Source organism: Sus scrofa, chromosome 2 (assembly GCF_000003025.6).
Source record: "Sus scrofa isolate TJ Tabasco breed Duroc chromosome 2, Sscrofa11.1, whole genome shotgun sequence".
Classification (NCBI taxonomy): Eukaryota; Metazoa; Chordata; class Mammalia; order Artiodactyla; family Suidae; genus Sus; species Sus scrofa.
The window spans coordinates 61,744,573-61,764,648 of record NC_010444.4 but is presented as its reverse complement, the minus strand read 5'-3'; the positions used below and the strand labels follow the sequence as shown (position 1 = coordinate 61,764,648).

The 20,076-nt window shown below is 46.1% G+C and overlaps 1 protein-coding gene across 2 annotated transcripts; it reads left to right on the top strand.

Annotated features, from left to right (window-relative positions):
• On the top strand, positions 4,678 to 19,580 carry CYP4F2 (cytochrome P450, family 4, subfamily F, polypeptide 2). 2 transcript variants are annotated; one of them, XM_003123434.4, is made up of 13 exons: positions 4,678 to 4,822; positions 5,160 to 5,358; positions 9,136 to 9,280; positions 10,343 to 10,396; positions 10,489 to 10,616; positions 12,700 to 12,821; positions 13,587 to 13,857; positions 14,429 to 14,495; positions 14,650 to 14,779; positions 18,350 to 18,483; positions 18,580 to 18,644; positions 18,831 to 18,913; positions 19,316 to 19,580. In XM_003123434.4, exons 2-13 carry the CDS (start codon positions 5,161 to 5,163, stop codon positions 19,491 to 19,493), a joined length of 1,575 nt encoding a protein of 524 aa, XP_003123482.1. In that variant the 5' UTR covers positions 4,678 to 4,822; position 5,160; the 3' UTR covers positions 19,494 to 19,580. The 2 variants fall into 2 exon arrangements, with proteins under 2 accessions (XP_003123482.1, XP_003123481.1); XM_003123433.3 differs by lacking the exon at positions 9,136 to 9,280 and adding an exon at positions 7,193 to 7,337.

The window sequence follows — 20,076 nt, the reverse complement described above, 5'->3', positions numbered from 1 at the left end:
TTCTTACAGATGTTCAATGATATATCACTGGGATTTTGGTTCAAGTTTCCTAATGTCTAATGATGTAGAAGATTTTTTCCTGTGTTATTTGCCATATATATATCTTCTTTGGCAAAGTACCTGTTCAAATATTTTGCCCATTAATTTTCCTGGGATTCCTTAGCTTTTAAAAAATTAAAGTATAGTTTTATGCAATCTTATGCCAATTTCTGCTATACAGAAAAATGACTCAGATATTTTTAAAAATATAAAAAATTTAAAAATATTAAAAAATATATTTTAAAATAGTTTTTATCATGGTCTATCCCAGGAGATTGAATATAGTTCCCTGTGTTATACAGTAGGAACTTGTTGTTTATTTTTCTAAATGTAATAGTTTGTATCAACAAATCCCAAATTCCCAGTCCATCCCTCTCCATCCCACTTCTCCTTGGCAACTACACGGGTCTATTTCTGCTTTGTACAGAGGTTCATTGGTGCCATGTTTTAGATTTCATATATAAATGATATAATATGGTATTTGTCTTTGACTTACTGCACTTAAGATAGTAATTTCTTTCCTTCCTTCCTTCCTTCCTTCCTTCCTTCCTTCCTTCCTTCCTTCCTTCCTTCCTTCCTTCCTTTCTTTCTTTCTTTCTTTCTTTCTTTCTTTCTTTCTTTCTTTCTTTCTTTTTTGTCTTTTTAGGGCTGAACCAATAGCATATGGAGGTTCCCAGGTTAGGCTTTGAATTGGAGCTGTAGCTGCTGGCCTATGCCACAGCCACAGCAGCGCCTGATCTGAGCTGTCTGCCACTTACACCATAGCACACGGCAGTACTGGATCCTTAACCCACTGAGTGAGACCAGGGATTGAACCTGTGTCCTCATGGATGCTAGTCAAATTTGTTTCTGCTGATCCACCACGGGAACTCCAGTATGATAATTTCTAGTTGAGCTCATGTTGCTGCAAATGGCATGACTTCATTCTTTTTTATGGCGGTGTAGCGTTCCACTGTATACAGGTAACACATTTTCTTAATCCATTCACCTGTTGAATATTTAGGCTGTTTCCAGGTCTTGCCTATTGTGAATAGTGCTGCAGTGAACACAGGGGTGCATGTATCTTTTTGAATTATAGTTTTTTCCAGATATATACCTAGGAATGGGATTGCTGGTTCATATGGCAGTTCTATATTTAGTTTTCTGAGGAACCTCTGTACTGTCTTCCACAGCAGTTGCACCAAATTTCATTCCCACCAATTTACATTCCCTGGATTGCTTATTGTCTGATTGTTGGATTTTGCCTCTAAGTTTTTTGTCAGGTAGATGATTTGCAAGTCTTTTTTTCCTAGTGGGTGGGTCTTTTCTTTATAGTAGATTTCTTTCACAGAATAACACATTACACTTTTTATAAAGTACAATTGACCATGTTTTGTTTTCATGATAATGCTTATCATGCTTATAGTGTTATATACAAGAACTCTGTCTAACCTAAGGCTATAGAGTCTCTCCTATTTTCTTTCTAAAATTGTTACATTTTTACATCATTTATTTCTCTGATCCATATTAATTTAAATTTTGTATAAAGTGTGAGGTTTGAGTTGATAATTTTTCTTGCATGTAAATATCCAAATTTTCTAGTACCTTTTGTTGAAAAGACTATCCTCAGTGCATTGACTTGTATGTTTCTTAAAAAACATTCTGGACTATCCATTTTGTTCTGTTGATTTATCTGTCTAGTCTTTGGCCAATATCACATTATCCAAATTCCTGTCATTTTAGAGTATGTCTTAAAAGGGGTATTATCAATCTTTTAACTAAAGTTTTTCTTTTCAGAAAGATTTTGGCTATTCTAAGTTCTTCGTACTTTCTTGTTAATTTTATAATTAGCTTATCTAATTCTCTAAAAAGTCCTCCTGGGATCTGATTTAATTTAGGGAGACTTAACATCTTAACAATATTAAGTCTTTCACTCCAAAAGCACTGTATATCTCTCCATTAATCTGAGTCTTCTTGCATTTTTTATTTTTTATTTATTTTTTTATTTTTGTCTTTTTGGCTTTTCTGGGGCTGCTCCCGTGGCATATGGAGGTTCCCAGGCTAGGGGTTGAATCGGAGCTGTAGCTGCCGGCCTACACCAGAGCCACAGCAATGTGGGATCCGAGCCGCATCTGTGACCTACACCACAGGTCACAGCAACGCCAGATCCTTAACCCACTGAGCAAGGCCAGGGATCAAACCTGCAACCTCATGGTTCTAGTCGGATTCGTTAACCACTGAGCCACGACGGGAACTCCCTTCCTGCATTTTTTAATGAAAGGTGAAACTGCAGCCAACAGGCAGCCCTACACACTTGCACAGAGAAACCAGGCTGATTTTAGGGAGGTGTGTGTGTCCTTATGGTAACAATATAAGAATTGTGCATCTGTTTTGTGTACAAGCTGTGTGCCCCTGATCGTGCCAAATCTTTCTTTTCAAAACTGTGTTTTGGTAATAAAAGTTATAGCATCTCAGTGTGGATGAAATGCATTAGAGACTACAATTCTACTTCCTCCAATTCTACTGTGTTATGTGGCTTCCAGATTTTTTTCCAATGTGTATACAAACATGTGTACACATACACACATAGATGTAAGTTTTATTTATCAATGGACTCTTTACCCACATAATATTTTGAAACATACATTCATCTCCTCTCTCTACCTGTATCTTTTTTTTTTTTTTTTTGGCACACCCATGGCATGTGGAGGTTTTAGGCTAGGGATGGAACTGCACCACAGCAGTGACCAGAGCGGTGGCAGTTGCAATGCCAGATCCTTAACCACAAGGAAACTCCCTCTACCTGTGTCTGATAGGATATTTGCAACCCTCTGTGAGATTTTATTGGCCCATTTTAATGATGTAAAGACTGAGTTCAGAGAGGTGATGGGAAGTGCCCAAGGCTGGTGACTCACAGTGACCACTACCATGGGTCTTACACAGGCTTGCCTGTTGCCTCGCTCTGGATGGGAGTGGAAAGGACCCAGGAAAAGGAGCAGGGTGGTAAATGGCTCCTCTCCTTCCAACACTGGCTGGAGACCTCCCATAAGCCAGGCTTGGGTGATTTGGCAGCTGAGATAGTCCTTGTTTGCTGAAAAACCATTGGGGATGCTCCTGAACATCCCCAAAGATGAACAAAAGGTCCCCACCTGAGGCTTCTTGCCTCCAGTGCTGGCTCCCATTCTTTTTCTACCACCTGACCCAGGAATCAGAGGAGCCAGGCCCTTTTAATTGCAGGTCCAGATCCTGCCCTTCTGATTGCAGCAGAGACCTGTGGGGAATTGAGTATTGGTCATGGTTACTGAAAATTCCACATCTGCTTATAGATTCCATATGGGGCCAGAATTTACTGCTCTGGCTGGCCTTCCAAAGGATTAGTTTCATGATCTCACATGCTAGCCAAAGGGTTTTTTTTTTCCCTTTCTTTTTACTGCCATGCTTATGGCATATGGAAGTTCCCAGGTCAGGGTTTGAATCAGATCTTCTGCATGCTTATACCAGCCACACCAATATAAGACCCAAATTGAATCTGCAAACTACAGCACAACTAACAGCAATGCTGGATCCTTAACTCACTAAGAGAGGCCAGGGATCGAACTGGCATCCTCACAGAGACCACCTCAGGAAATCCATATGCTAGTAGAAGAGTTGAAGAAAAAAACACACTTGCCTTTTTGTGCAGCTTGTGTTCCACTCAGTTCCTGCTCTTGGCAAGTGTCTTCCTCCCATTCCACCACAACAGGAACTCCTAGATGCACTTTATGTAGCACACCTGGAGCATAGTAGGTACATTTCTGTATAGCAGCATAGTACGGTTGCTTTTGAGATACCCAGCACACACTAGACACTAATTACTCATGGTTTTCTGCACAGCGTAGGTTTACTTTGTTCAGTGTACTGGCACACAGTAGCACACATATTTTTGCCAGCCCCTTTCTTTCACTCTCTTGATGTGCCCCATCTTCCTGTGGAATCCTCCTCTGTCCCTGTGTCAGGGTCTCATCCAAGATCCCATTTCCCAGATGGGAAGGCTGATCCCAGAGAGGGTCAGCACAGCCCATAGTCATAGGGAAGATGGGGCAGTACTCCACTCAGGATCTCCCAGCTCTGCCCTCCCCTGTTGGAGCCTGTGCTCTCTTGGCCTCTCCCAACCTTACCACTCATGGCTTCAGGTGCCCTCTTCTGACTGCGCCCTTAACCCCTGAATCTGCTGTGGTAATCCCCAGCCAAGCTGGTTTCTCTGTTCCTGCTCCCAGCAGTCTTATCTCAACCCAAGGTCTGGGTTGCTTGGAGGCAGGACTTGAACTCCTGCCAGGGTGTGTGCCCTGGAGGCCAGAGGTTGCTTGCTTCTGGGCTTCCTGATTCTGTGCCAAGAAATGGTGCATGCTGCCCTTCTGGCCCACACATGGAGAGAGGCATGGAGATGTTTTGGGACACAGTTGGCACCTGAACATTCATATTTTACCTGCTGCATCCTGGCCTTGGAAGGGCAGGGGTGGCTATAAACTTTGGGTTCCAGAGTCACCTTTGCCTTCAGCCCAAAAAGCTTCTCACTGCTCACGGGAGGTGCTAAATCTGAGGAGCCAGCACCTGTACCATGTGACTCAGCTGTTTCATCTCTGGAGCTAGGGGCCTCGGTTTCTAAGTCTTGGGCAGATGCCAGTTGGGGAGGAGGTAGCTAGGTGTGCAGGGATTGGCTGAGCCACTCAAGCCCCACCTCTGCCAGTTCAGAGATAAGGACAGGAAAGAAGACTCCCTAGGAAGAGGACAGAAGTTTCGGGGGATTAAGTGCTCCAGACAGAAGGTGCAGTACTGGTGTCGGCAGGGCTGAGGGTTCTGCTCCAAGGTTGAGAGGGGCCCACGGCAAATGTCCACTGATTCTGTGCTGGCATTTCTTCATTCTCTTCTCTCTTGCCCTCTCCCTAACTCTCTCTCTTCTTCTACCTCTGGGTATTCTTGGGTCTCTCTCCTCTCTGAGCCCCTGTCTGCCTATCTCTGAGCCCTTTCTTCCTTAGCACTCACCATTCCCTCCCCCTCTTCTTCTTGTTCCTCTCCCTCTACTTATTTCTGCCTCAGAGCTCACCATCACTGTCCCTTTGCTCAGTATCAGGGGCTAACTTTCCACCCTGTCTGCCCTGTAGGATGCTGCAGCTGAGCCTATCCTGGCTGGGACTGGGGCCAGTGGAAGCCTCACCATGGCTACTCCTGCTCCTGGTTGGGGCTTCCTGGCTCCTGGCCCGAGTCCTGGTCTGGACCTGCACCTCCCTTGACAATGTTCGCCGCCTCCGAGGTTTCCCGCAGCCTCCAAAACCGAACTGGCTCTTGGGTCACATGGGCCAGGTGAGTGTGGGGAGCAGGTGGGTCTGTGGAATCAGGGTGACTGGACTTCAGGAGTGGAGCTCAGGGGGTGGGCTGGAGTCTGGAACAGCAGAGAATGAGGGAGGCCAAGGAGCCTCCTCTTTCCTCATTCATTCCTCTGATCTGCCATCCCAGGCCTTTCTCATATCCTTTCCTTTCACCCCTAGACTGCTTTGTGGTCCATTTCCTGCTTATTCCACACATTAGCACATATCTGAGGCCAGGCTGCACAGAGTTTGGTCCCCTGGTGTCTATGATGGCCTTGAGTTCTCCTCATGGGGGTGCTGTCCAGGATCTGCCCTGAAAATGCCCATTTCCTTGTGTCACCTCATTCTGTGTTACAGCTTCTCCACAGGATTTAGCTACCTGTCTACAGGTACAGCTACCAACCTCCTCCCTTCCTGAGACCTCTTGCTCTTCTCTTACTCCCCTCCCTCCCCACCCCAAGATGTCCGATGGGCCCATTCCTTAATCTGGATAAAGCTGGCCACTCACTTCCCCTTTCAGAAGCCTTCTTAGACCTCCCACCCCCCCCCCACCGGCTTGACATTTTACTTGGCCCTGCTCATGATTAATTAAACAGTAATTATCCAGAGGCTTATTAACCATCTCTCCCATTCTGGGGAGCAGATAGTACAGTGCCCAGTCCAGGGCTGGCATACATTAAGCACGCAAAATACATATTTCATGACCCGTGATTAACTTGCCATCACCTCCCTCAGGCAAGGTCAAAGGGATGGGTATCCAGCTCCTCCCATCTCCAAGCACTTCTGAGAGAGGAGCATAGCTTTCCTTTCCTGTCTGGGAGGGGAACAACAACTTGGGGGAGGGTTTACTATTTATTATGGAAAAGTTCAGAACAGGGGCATTCTGAAGCTCACTATGAAGATTTCCTGAGATTCTGGGTCTTGAAATGGCCCCAGTGAGTCTTGTAGGTAGCAGGAAAAGATGGAGGTCATGGGTCATGGGTGTGAGGGCTGGTTTCATCACTTTTCCTTCCTCCAGCCCCTCATGCTGTGTGACCTTGACTGACCCACTTTCCTTCTCTGGACCATTCTCAACTGCTTTGAATCCACACTTCAGGGTCCTTGGGGAGATGAGAGCAAGTCATAAAGGTGAATTTGACTTATGATCACCTGCCTAGAGTACCTGGAAGTATTTGTCAGGCTTGGAGAATCCTGATGGAGAGAATACTTCATCAGGATATGACTGCCCTTTTTCAAATTTTGGGGGACATGGCCCCAGTTTCTTCATCTGTAAATGCACAATTAAGCAGCACTTCCATAGGTTGCAGAGAGGTAGATAGAGAGGATGCATTTGCATAGACCCTGGCCAGCAGAGGGTGGTCATGGGTCAGACTTGCTGTACTGATTGATGGGTATTGTTCTGGATGTCCCTTGGGGACTGGAAGGTCTCAGGTCTGCAGACCCTTGAGCATGCAAGGAACTAGAGGCCACATGGACTCAGAACATGAAAGGACGTGGGACCAAATCCAAGGGATAAGTCCTGAGTCCGCCATCCTATCCAAAAACTTCCCCCTTGAGTTTTCCTTCTGTGTTTCCCCTGGGGCTGGACCCACTCCTAGGATGAGAAAAATTTGTCTTGTCCAGTCAAGGTCAGCCTTCTTGTGGGCAGAAATCGTGTCTTCTCCCTATATCCCAGGATGCACCCTTGGGATTGTGGAGGCCCCAAACCCACCCTCTCCTAGAGAGAAGAGCAGGAGGAAGGAGATATTTCCTCCATCTTTGCAGAATCCGACACACCGTTCACTGCAGTGTCTCCTTCTGGGGAGTGATGGCTCTTTCCTTGCTTGCAGGTCCCCCCCACGGAGGAGGGCATGACAAAACTCACTCAGATGATGAACACATACCCCAATGGATTTATGATCTGGATGGGCCCCATCACTCCCATCATTGTTTTGTGCCATCCTGACTTGATCCGGACTATGGCCAATGCCTCAGGTACCCATGCAGAGCTTGTGGTAGTGGGTGTGGTGGCATATTTAAGGGCTTCCAGCTTCTCCCTGCTACTTCTCTGTGGCCCCCACAGGACCCTGGCCCCTCCTCCCCTCTTCTCTCTCAGCCGTCTTCCTCTTTACTTCTACCAAGACCTGTCTCATTACCTCTTCCCTGCTCCTGCTGCTGTCTGCACCCCAACCTGGAGCCATGAGTGAAGGACAGTCCCATTTTTGAGGAGACAAATGTGGAGAGAGAGATCCCTTCCCTGGTGTGTTCAGAAATTGGCCAGAAGTTGTGGGCTATGGAAACCCAGAGCAGAAGCAAGTTTCTCTGCTATGGCATGATGGAAGGCTGTCTGTAGGAGGAGTTGCTGGAATTGGGTCTGAAATGATGAGCAGAAGGTTTTTTTGGGTCTTTTTTTTTCAGAGCTGCACCCGTGGAATATGGAAGTTCACAGTGTAGATGTTGAATTGGAGCTGTAGGAGCCAGCCTACACTACAGCCACAGCAACTCAGGATCTGAGCCATTCCTGCAATCTACACCACAGCTCATGGCAACACTGGATCCTTATCTGACTGAATGAGGCCAGGGATCAAATGTGTATTCTCACGGATACTAGTCAGGTTCATTACCACTGAGCCACAAAGGGAGCTCCTTAAAGCAGAGATATTGTTATATAGTGGGCATTAATAGCATTCCAGGCCCCCTATTAGGCCTTCCCTCTGTCTCACACACCCTCAAGGCCCAGAATGATGAAGGCTTGTGTCTGGTGGAGGATCTTGGCTAGTATTTCCATGACATCCTCTCTGGTGGGTCAGCTTCTTTTACATTATCCTGCAGCTCAACCACTTCTAGTTCAGTGCCCTTGTCCTCCAGGCTCCAGTAATCTCCCTAAGGATATTCCACACCACACAAATTCCCTTCTCTTGCCCACCCATTCACAGACAGACCAGGAAATCAGAGGAATGGGCAGCATCTGTCAGAGATCTTGGCTCCAACGCCAAAATGCTGGATGCCTCTGGGAAGGTTTCTGGCGCTCTCTGTCTGCTGAAGTCTCTTTCAGCTATTAGTGGTGGAAATGCAGCCCTGTGTGGTCTAAGAAAGAAAGGGGATTGATTGATTGTCCGGTCCAAGGAATTTTGTCTTCAGGCACAGCTGGATCCAGGTATCAAACAATGTCATCAAAAATCAGTCTTCGTCTTTTAGTTCTTTGTTCATCTGTAATGGCTTCGATATCATCCTGGTAAAGATGAATCCTAGAAGATCAACCCCCATGGAAAAGTGAGCTCATTCACAGGGTGCTGGATTCCTTTTCATTTGCCTTACCTAGGTCATAGGACTGATTCCCGAGTCTCTGAGAATCTGAGTGCACCGTCTTGGCAAGCATAGGGTCATCAGAGTTGTTGTTTGGGGGCTCAGAGTAGTTTGATTGTTAAGAACTCAGGCCCTGGATTCATACAGACCTGGGCTCACATCTCAGGCTTGCTGTGTGGGAGACTGTGGACAAGTAACTTCATCATCCAGAGCTTTAGTTTCCTTATCTGGAATATGGGGATGGAAGAAAAGTCAGGAGAACATGGTGTTTGGGGTTCAAACAGGGAGAGACTCTTTTCTATCCTTGTAACCAAGGGACCCAAATTGTTGTGTATGAAGGGTGAGGGAAGGTGGCCCAGGAGGAGGCTGAAGACAGAAAGCAGCTGTTGTGGGTAATTCATGGGTCAGGTCTGGATCACTGTCACTCCAGTCCTTCCCTCTGGCAGCCTAGAATAGTGTCAAGTGGGTCTTTTTTGTTCCTCTCTAGATTGAGAGCTCAGAGGAGGGTCTCCTGTATACACAGGACCTGGCCAGCACCTATGGGGATGTGTGCTGCTGGTGGGTGGGACCCTGGCACGCAGTCATCCGCATCTTCCACCCCACCTGCATCAAGCCTGTGCTCTTTGCTCCAGGTAGGCACCCATGGCCCAGGTTGCCTGCTTCCATGGTCTCTGTGCTACCTCTAGCTGGGCAGGTGACCAGGGTGCAGGCAGAGGGGGCTGTGGCAGAGATGTTCCTGCTTCTCTCTCATGTTGACTCTCACCTGCCTTACCTCTAGTCATGTCTGTGTGATGTCTATTGTGTGGCCATGTCTGGTCATATTTACATTTCTACCTGGATTCTGGTTATAGCGGGTACATGTTATACCTGGTGACCCTTGATTACATTTACACCTGGCTTCAAATGGAGATGGTCTCTGGGGCTTACCTGTGACCAGAGACATTTGAGTCATGTCATGGTCTGTCTGTTTTTTGTCTGAGATGCCATTAGAAATTGTCTTCTTTTTATGCTGGTCTTGTCTAGGCCATGTTTGGGCTTTGTCTGAGGTCTGGCACTCAGGGTGACTCTGAGAAATGCCTGGGGCCTTATATGAGTCTTGTCTGATACAGACCTTAGGGTGTGTCTGGGTCACACCTGATTCATGTCTGTGTATTGAAGTCCTGTCTGAGGTCCACCTGGGGCACACTCAAGTCACATCAGATTGTCTTCAGGTCCATTCCAGAGTGTGCTGTGTCATGTGAAGTTGTGTCATGCATGTTGGGACCTTATCAGGACAAGTCAACTCATGTATTGGGTCTGATGTCTCAGGAGATATCAGAATGCTGGGGCAGACGTGGTGTCCTAGGTCTTTGTAAAGGCATTTTGTACAATGCTGGACTATTCTTGGGGGTTTGGAACATGTTGGACTGTGTAGGAGCCATTTCAAGGCATATTGTGGTCTGCTGTGTCATGTTGGGTGTGTCTAAGCCCATAGAGTTGTGTCCGTAGGCTCTGCCTTTGCTCTGTTCTATGCTGCATCTTGGTCTGATCTCCCCCATAGCACCCCTCCTCCCAGCTTCCTGTGCTCTTGACCCCATGCCTGCCATACTGGGCTTGGAGGAGGAAATGCAGATTCCGGCTGGAAGCCTCCACCTCCCACAAAAATTCCTCCCCTCTTCATCTCCTTGGCCCCTGATTGTCCTCATTCACGTCAGCTGCCGTCGCACCCAAGGATGTGGTCTTCTACGACTTTCTGAAGCCCTGGCTGGGTGAGTAACTGGGAGTTAAGGGGATTGAGGACAACCTTGGGGGTCCAGGGGAAGATACTGCTCTTTCCCACTCCTGATGGCTGTCTCTGCAGGGGATGGGCTCCTGCTGAGTGCTGGTGACAAGTGGAGCAGCCACCGTCGCATGCTGACACCTGCCTTCCACTTCAACATCCTGAAGCCCTACATGAAGATTTTCAATGACAGCGTGAATGTCATGCATGTGAGTTTCTTGAACCCAGAGTCCCACCTGGAGTCTTGGGGATAAGGAGGACTTAGAGGCATGTTGTCTGGAAATCTGGGTGTCTTGAGGCCATTGCTCTTCCTTTCTGAGCCTCAGTTTTCTGGGCTGTATAATGAGGATAATGTGATCCCTGCTTTGTAGGACAGACAAGATGATGTAATGGGGTTATGTCTCTGGCCCACAGTAGGTGCTCAGAAAGTATTAGTTTCTACTTTTCCTCACAGAAGCCTTGAAATCTTGTGAAACAGTTGGTGATGATGATGATGAACACTGTGTAGTAGTTATTCCTGAGTAACAAATCACTTCAAAATAATAAGTGTTTGGTGTTTACAAGTCTGTGAGTGTATTGGCTGGTTCTACTGGATTTGAATGGCATATCTGCAATCAGCTGTGGGTCAGATAGTGTTTGATTGCATTCTCCTGGCCAGCAAGTCCCAAGACTAAAGAAAGAGCCTGGATTCAGCAACAGAGACATCAGTAGTTTCATGGATAAGGGGATCTTTCATGTCTGAAGCAAGATCATGCAGTAGATGGTGAGCAGGATGTGGCTGCAGTCTTTACTAGTAGGGGAGGTAGAGCAAGAGAGAGAGGTTATAAGTTTTAGTGGGCATTGGGTTTAGCATACCTCATTGGTTACAAGGAAACCAATAGAGAAGCTTGCCCCTCACCTCTCATTTGATAAGCTATCATGGTAGAGATATTCTGATCTGAAGATTGGAACAATCACCATCTCAGGTGGAGGCAAGAACATAGGCATTTACTGACTAGGCTCTAAGATTAAGATGAAAGGTCAGTCATGTGAATAGGATGTGAATTGGGTGTAGGTAAAACAGGGACTGGTCCAGCAGGGGAGGCATGGAGAGCAAGAGGAGAGCCCTCTTGGGTAGCCTGACCACAGAGACAGGAGGCTTAGCCCTGCTTAGGTCAGTCCTCTAACAGATACGGAGCTTGGCTGGCTGTACCTGATCTAGGATGGTCTCAGCTGTGGCAACTGGACTTTCTTTCATGAGATTCTCTCCCTCCAGAAGGCATATCAAGCTTGTTCACATGGAAGGCAAGGTTCCAACAGACTGAGGAAACTAAAATGCCCCTTGGGGTCTAGGTTTTGGATGATCACCTCATCATTTTCACAAGCCTATTGGCCAAAGCAAGTCCAAGTCCAGCTCAGAATCAAGAGGTTGATGAAATAGGCTCCACTTTGTAATAGAAGTTGCTGAAAAAAATCATATTGCATAGGGTTTGGATATATACTTAAGAAACTGAGTAGTGGGAGGTAAGGATTTTGCAAAGAGGCTCACAAGCTGATGGGGGAGCCAGTTACTCTTTTGTAGATTCTGCCAGGAAACATGGGACTCCTGAGTCTGAAGGACAATTCACATCATTTCTCTTGACATAGAAAACAGCATGTGCTTCTTGTTGGTTTGCATTCTTCCTTCAAATCACCAAATACCATGAGTATGACATAGGTGGGCTTCAGTAGATGCCTGTTCATATAGTATGCTGCACTACAATGGGGAGGGGTACTCTGTTTAGGGATTCTAGACTTTTATAACCATTAGAAGCAAGCCTGATATTTGTCCATGGGAGCCATAACTTAACTCCTCAAGGTAGTTTGCTGCAAACACAACCCTGAGAAAAGTCTCAGGTAAAGAACATTAGGGCCTGGAAGGATTTTTTATTTTGGAATAACATGCAGGAAAGTGCAGGGGTACTCAGGGCCCGTGGGAGATTATTTCTCTCAACATAAGGGATATTTTCCTAATTAATTCATAACGATGAAGATACTGAAAGCTAACATTTGTCATGTATTTGCTTTATGTAATACGTTGACTGAGAATGTAGGAGGCAGAACCAGGATTTAAATACAGATCTCCTCACTCCCAGCCATGGGAGATTCATGTCCTAAGAGTAACAGATTTCACTGCCACCCAAGCCTGGTCCTCCCTTGACAGGGGTGCCTGGGCCCAGGGGTGCATCTGGGTGTTTGGGTTTTGGGAGGGGCCTAGGGGAGGCAGTACCCAGCCCCAGCCGCAGCCCCAGCCCTTCCTTCTTCTCTGTTCAGGCCAAGTGGCAGCGTCTGGTCACAGAGGGCCACAACCGTTTGGACATGTTTGAACACATCAGCCTCATGACCCTGGACAGTCTGCAGAAATGTGTCTTCAGCTTTGACAGCAATTGCCAAGAGTGAGTCTTGACCCACGGCCTGCCTGAGAATATGAGCCATAGACCCAAGGGAGTAGATGTGGGAGGGGAGGACTGGGCAGGGCAATCAGAAGAGTCTTCCTGCAAGAGGTGTGTCAGAGCTGGACATTGAAGGACAGGAAGAGGAAAGAGAAGAAGAAATCCTTTCAGATGGGTAGGTATGTTTGATAAAAGCCAGGAGGCTAGATGAGTAAAGTGGGTGCAAACTTGGAAATAATGTTGGAGGAGTGAGCAGGGTTGTATATTGTAGGAATATTCTGAAGCCATACAAAGAGGATATGAACTTTATTCTAAGCTTTCCAGGGAGCCACGGAAGGTGTTTGAACAGATGAGAGTCTTGGTCAAAGTTGAGGTTGGATATCTAACTTGAGAGAAGTCTAACTGTCATGAAGACACTGGATAAACTTGACATTGTATGTAAGGAGACTAAGGAAGGGGGCTAGACTCATGGACCAGCTGGGAGAGGATAAGTCTGAGCAGTGAGGATAGTTCTAGGAAGGAGAAGGGAGATAGTGGTAAGAGAGAAGGAGAGAAGTGTGATATTTAAGTTGTGCTCTGAGCACGTGGAGCAGGGAGGCAGCTCACAGAGATGGGATGTAAGGAGAGAAGTGTCTGGAAAGTCACATCCCCACTGTGTATCTGTGGGCCATGTGTTCTTGGAGACTCAGTTTCCTCATGGGAATGCTCTTGGCTTTGGGGCTTCAGGTGTTTTAGGTTGTTGCTCCCTTTCATACTCTCATCCTGCAGGAAGCCTAGTGAATATATTGCTGCCATCTTGGAGCTCAGTGCTCTTGTGGCAAAACGGCACCAGCAGATCTTCCTGCACCTGGACTTCCTGTACTACCTCACCCCTGATGGGTGGCGCTTCCATAAGGCCTGCCGCCTAGTTCACGACTTCACAGATGCCGTCATCCAGGAGCGGCGCAACACCCTTCCCACAGAGGGCATTGATGACTTCCTCAAGGCCAAGGCTAAGGCTAAAACTTTGGACATCATTGATGTGCTCCTGCTGACCAAGGTGGGCTTCTTTGGGATCTGAGATCAGGAGGTAGAATGGACTATGACCTGATCAAAGAACTTGGACTTGATGCAGAGGGATTAGGAGGCATGGAAGGTGTCTGGGGAAGAGAAAGATGGGTCTGGGATAAGTTCTAGAGATGGATGAGTGGAATGCAGGCTGCAGGGGACTGCTAAGTCTGAAATTGAGAAGGATCTGAGATTTTACTTCCTCTTAGTATGTGAGGAAATTGGATCAATGCTCAATCTCTAGCTTCTAAGGCCTGTTGCCATTCAATCATTCTGTAACCCAGGTTGCCAGTAATTTTTTTTTCTCAAAAATCCCTCATCATGTAGAAACATGTGAATATTTATGGGCCATGAATCCTTTTCACCAGGTACCACATAGGAGGCAAAGAGGTCACGGAGGATGCCTTAGTGGTAGGGCCTCTGGTGATGGTGAGCAAGGGAGGTCTAGGGGTTCAGGATGGGCTTGGATTCCTGGATGGATGATGGAGCTTCCAGGTTGTCTCAATTTAGGCCCAGGGCTCCTCAGAATTGGTGTGATTCTGGGGATCTTACTTCCTCTCCAGGATGAAGATGGGAAGGGATTGTCAGATGAAGATATCCGAGCTGAAGCTGACACCTTCATGTTTGAGGGTGAGGGTTCCAGTGTGGCACTATAGAGGGTACAAGTAGACCCTGGACCAGTCCATCCCTTCCGTTCCTACCCATGGGCCTTACTGGGAGGATGCTGTCCACCCTCTGGTGCCGAAGTAGCCCAGAGACCCAAGCCTGTCTTGCTACTTCTCAGGCCATGACACCACAGCCAGTGGCCTCTCCTGGGTCCTGTACAACCTGGCAAAGCACCCAGAATACCAGGAGCGCTGCCGGCAGGAGGTGCATGAGCTCCTGAGGGACCGTGAGCCTAAAGAGATTGAATGGTGAGTGCAGGTCCTCAATGACATTTTGCTAAGCCCCTCTCATTGGCTCTGCTTCTCAGCTGGGAAACAGAGAAAATCTTTTTGTTGACTCTGTCATTATTGCTAATGGTAATAGGAGAAGAGCCTAGAGGGAAGATCTGGTACCCAGCATGGATGGCTGGGGAGTTTGTAGTCTTTTGGGATAGAAACACCTGTACTTCTGAGAGAATTAGTGACAAAGAGTGATGGCATGTGGTGCCACTTAGCACATTTTCAATAAGTGAACTTCTCCTCCACTCCCTTGCTTTCTCTCCCAAATAACATGATTTCAAACATCTCCATTCCCTGAATGTTTTCTCATTTCCTTCCCCCTAATTCCTCATATTATTTAGTCCAAGATTCACAGCAAACACCTAGGGATTAAAGTCATTCAGCTCCATTCCAGGAACACCTGCATCTATATCCGGTTCCCATTCAACAACTGCTACACTGTCTCCCTCTCCCAAATTCTGTGCTATTCCAATTCTTTCCAGTCTCTTTCTGTGTCCCGGAGACTCACAAATGACCCAGCCTTTGCCTTCTAGGAGTTTTCAGTCTGGTGGATAAATAGTCCCATGTCAGGACACCACCTGGACATGGGCAGGCCTGGGGTTTAGAGAAAGAGTGGTAAAGAGTGGTAAAGTCAAAATAGATATTTGGGTGTATTTGAGGTTAGGGTGAGAAGGCAATTGGGCACAAATAGGAGGAAAAAGGTGGGAGACAGAAAGGACAAAGGACAGGAGGAGATTGACTTTAATATATGATTGACTTGTGGAAAACATTTAATTGATAATATTAGCATATGCTATCCAAGAGTGTGAAATGGATATCTAATTTAAAAAATTTTTTTTATTGTTATTTCCCAATACAATTTTTTTTCTACTGTACAACATGATGACCCAGTTACACTTAGATGTATTCATTCTTTTTTTCTCATATTATCACGCTCCTTCATAAGTGACCAGACAGTTCTCAGTGCTACAGGGCAGGATCTCATTGCTAATCCACTCCAAAAGCAATAGTTTGCATCAATTAACCCAAGTTCCAAATCCATTCCACTCCGTCCACCTTGTCCTAGGCAACCACAAATCTAAGTCCATGATTTTCTTTTCTGTGGAAATGTTCATTTGTGCTGTATATTAGATTCCAGATATAAGTGATATCATATAGTATTTGTCTTTCTCTTTCTGACTTACTTCACTCAGGATGAGAGTCTCTACTTCCATCCATGTTGCTGCAAATGGCATTATTTCATTCTTTTTATGGCTAAGTAGTATTCCATTGTGTATATATACCACTTCTTTCTATTCCAATCATCTACTAATGGACGTTTGGGTTGTTTCCATGTCTTAGCTATTGTGAATAGAGCTGCAATGAACATGTGGGTACATGTGTCTTTTTTAAGGAAAGTTTTGTACTGATGTAGGCCTTTGAGTGGGATTGCTGGGTCATATGTAGTTCTATGTATAGATTTCTAATGTATCTCCATACTGATCTTCCTAGTGGTTGTACCAGCTTACATTCCCACCAACAGTGCAGGAGGGTTCCCTTTTCTCCACAACCCCTCCAGCACTTGGTATTTGTGGACTTGTTAATGATGGCCATTCTGACTGGTGTGAGGTGGTATCTTGTGGTAGTTTTGATTTGCATTTCTCTAATCGTCAGGGATATTGAGCATTTTTTCATGTGCTTGTTGGCCATCTGCATATCTTCCTTGGAGAAATGTCTATTCAGGTCTTTCGCCCGTGTTTCCATTGGGTTGTGGCTTTTTTGCTGTTGAGCTGTATAAGTTGCTTGTATATTCTAGAGATCAAGGTCTTGTCAGTTGCATCACTTGAAGCTATTTTCTCCCATTCTGTAAGTAGTCTTTTTGGTTTCCTTTGCTGTGCAAAACCTTGTCAGTTTGATTAGGTCCCATTGATTTATTTTTGCTCTTATTTCTGTTGCCTTGGGAGACTGACCTGAGAAAATATTCATAAGGTTGGTGATGTTGGAGAATATTTTGCTTACATTCTCTTCCAGGAGTTTGATGGTGTCTTGTCTTATATTGAAGTCTTTCAGCCATTTTGAGTTTATTTTCATGCGTTGTGGGAGGGTGTGTTCTAGTTTCTTGCTTTGCATGCAGCTGTCCAGGTTTCCCAGCAATGCTTGCTGAATAGACTTTCTTTTTCCCACTTTATGTTCTTGCCTCCTTTGTTAATTGACCATAGGTGTCTCGGTGTATTTCTGGGTTCTCTATTCTGTTCCATTGATCTGTATGTCTGTTTTGGTACTAGTACCACCCTGTCTTGATGACTGTGGCTTTGTAATATTGCTTGAGGTCTGGAAGAGTTATGCTTCCTGCTTGGTTTTTGTTTCTCAGGATTGCTTTGGCAATTCTGGGTTTTTTGTGGTTCCATGTGAATTTTGGGACTGTTTGTGGTAGTTCTGTGAAAAACGTCATGGGTCATTTTATAGGGATTGCATTGACTCTGTAGATTTCTTTGGGCAGTATGGCCATTTTTACAATATTAATTTTTCCAACCCAGGATCATGGAAAAAGTTAAATCAAACTACTCATGTCTTTTAAGAAAATAACATCCTCATGAATCAAAAATTTAAAATAAAAAATAAAGGAGTCTCAGAGCCTCTAGAGGAAGTCATGGGAATTACTTTATAGCTCCAGGGGAAGCCCCTATTCTTGACACAAGTCCCAGGAGACATACAACTAATACACACCTAATACACTGTTACATAAAAAAGATACAGCGCTGTATCTAGTATATAGTATGCTATATATATTTTTTAATGCAAAAATAACCTCTGGAAAGATACATAAAAAATAATCACTAGGCAAGCTGTGAGGAAGGGAAATGAGTGATGTTGGGCCATAGAGATAATATTTTTTAGTTTTCCAATCTTGAACTAGTTAACTGCTATCAGCTATTAAGAATTTAAATCACCACCCAAAAATAAGGGGACTTTTAAAAAAATTAGCTCCCTTACTGGATCTTATTTTCAATGTTTTTAAAACTTTCCCAGTGAATTCTCTTGTTTTCAAAACAAGTATAAAATCAGTATCTGCCAAAAATGACACATTTACCCCCACAATTCAAATGACATTACTCTCCTTTTCCCTCTGTCTAATTGCATTAGCTAGTTATCTCTAGTGCCCTAATAAATAAGAGTAAACATTGACTCTATTTTTTTTAACCCTTTGCCTTTAGATGTTGCTATCCTGCCATAAAGAATATTTTATTTTTATACAAATTTGTAAACTTTTTATGGTTGGCTTTTGGGTGTAGTGTTCTGCTCAGAAAAGTGTTTAAAAATACCTGGTTAAATTTTGTCTGGTGCTTGTGTCGTTGCTTTTCTTTACATCTTTTTAAGAACCATTTTATTGAGATTTGATGGATAAAGAAAAAGCTGTGTTGATGTGCATGACTTAAGGAGTTTGGAGATATTTGATCTATGTTTTCATTACAGGGAGAGAGGGTCTTATGGGTAAGAGGAGGGTTGGGTGTGTGTGTATGTGTTTTTACTCCCTGGATAATTGTTATGGGGTTTCCTCAGGGATGACCTGGCACAGTTGCCCTTCCTGACCATGTGCATCAAGGAGAGTCTGCGGTTGCATCCTCCCGTCACTGTCATCTCCCATCGCTGTACCCAGGACATTGTGCTCCCAGATGGCCGGATCATCCCCAAAGGTGCCCAATATGAGCCGGGGAGGAGGTTCCTGATCAGGAAGAGGGGCTGAACAGGCAAGGAGGAACTAGTCCTGACTGGCCCCTCCTCTCCCACAGGTGTTATCTGCCTCATCAGTATTTTTGGGACCCACCACAACCCATTGGTGTGGCAAGATCCTGAGGTGCTGCTTCCCCACCCCTCCATCCCTTATCCTTGTCTACTCCCTTTGGAGAACCCAGGGGAGGGTATGGGGTTCTGACTTGACAAACCGCACTTCACCTTCCCCCACTATATACACCTCTGCCTTGCCAAGACAGGTTGTCTTGGCAGATCCCATCCTTTAACACTGTCTTGGCCTTATCCCCAGGTCTATGATCCATTCCGCTTCGACCCAGAAAACATCAAGGAGAGGTCACCTCTGGCTTTCATCCCTTTTTCAGCGGGGCCCAGGTAAAGGTGGGGATGGGGTAATGGAAGTGGGGATAGGGTAGTAGGGTTCAGATGTTAGGGACTGGGATTCTGAGCATGACTGTGGGGGCAGAGAAGGGAGAAAATTGAAGAGAAGGTGAGAGGTCTGGCTGCCCTCCCTCTTCTCTTCCAGAGGTTATGAGTGAGGGTCTGGGGAATGAGGATGGGCCCAAGGAGTGGTCCGCAGTAACTTGAGAACATGTTTATCTGTCTGCTGGTCAGAGTTTGGGACTGGAGTCTGGTCGAGGCTCTGGGGATATGCAAGGCCACCTGGGGGACCCAGGCAGGATCTCTGTGGGTGGCTATGAGAGTTGTAGGCCAGACAGTGCGGTGGGGCCGGGGAGAGAGTCCTGGGCTCAGTCCTACCCCAACTCCCTCCTGCAGGAACTGCATTGGGCAGACATTCGCTATGACAGAGATGAAAGTGGTCCTGGCTCTCACACTACTGCGCTTCCGTGTTCTGCCGGTGGAGGAAGAGCCGCGCAGGAAGCCAGAGCTGATTCTGCGCGCGGAGGGCGGACTTTGGCTGCGGGTGGAGCCGCTGAGCGCAAGCCCTCAGTGAGGCATTTCCTCCAGGCCTGGGACTCAGTCCAATACCATCCCCATACTTGCGCAGATTCCCAGCAATAAAACTGTGTTGTCACTTTTAGCCCGTCTCGCCTACAACCAGCAGGGGGCACTTGGGGTTTGTGAGGATCCAGGGGTGGGCGTGGCTGAGTGAAGGCGGGACTGATGGTCTGGGGTCAAGACCCTGCCTCTTTAGCTGACCACAGGACTTTATACTGATGGTCAGGTTCTCCCAGCGTCCAGGCATGGCAATAGGGAGACGCAGGAGCTCTTAGAGCAGGAGAAGACCAGGGTTAGGAATGGACTTAAGAGGTTGGGGGTGCTTTTCCATGTATATTGGCATCTGGGAGAAAAATGCAGTAAAACTGTAGTTACTCCAATGAACAGAGAGGAGATAGAACAAAGACAGGCATACTAAAACCCTGGCCACCTCAGATAAAGTCTCTCTAAATACAGCAACTGGGAAGGGGTTTTCAGTCTGCCAGTCCTCCATCCATATAACTCTCCCCTCTTCAGCCCTCAGGCTGACAGCCTTCCCCCATCTTCATCATCTTGCATCAGAGTGGTATGTTTGAAAC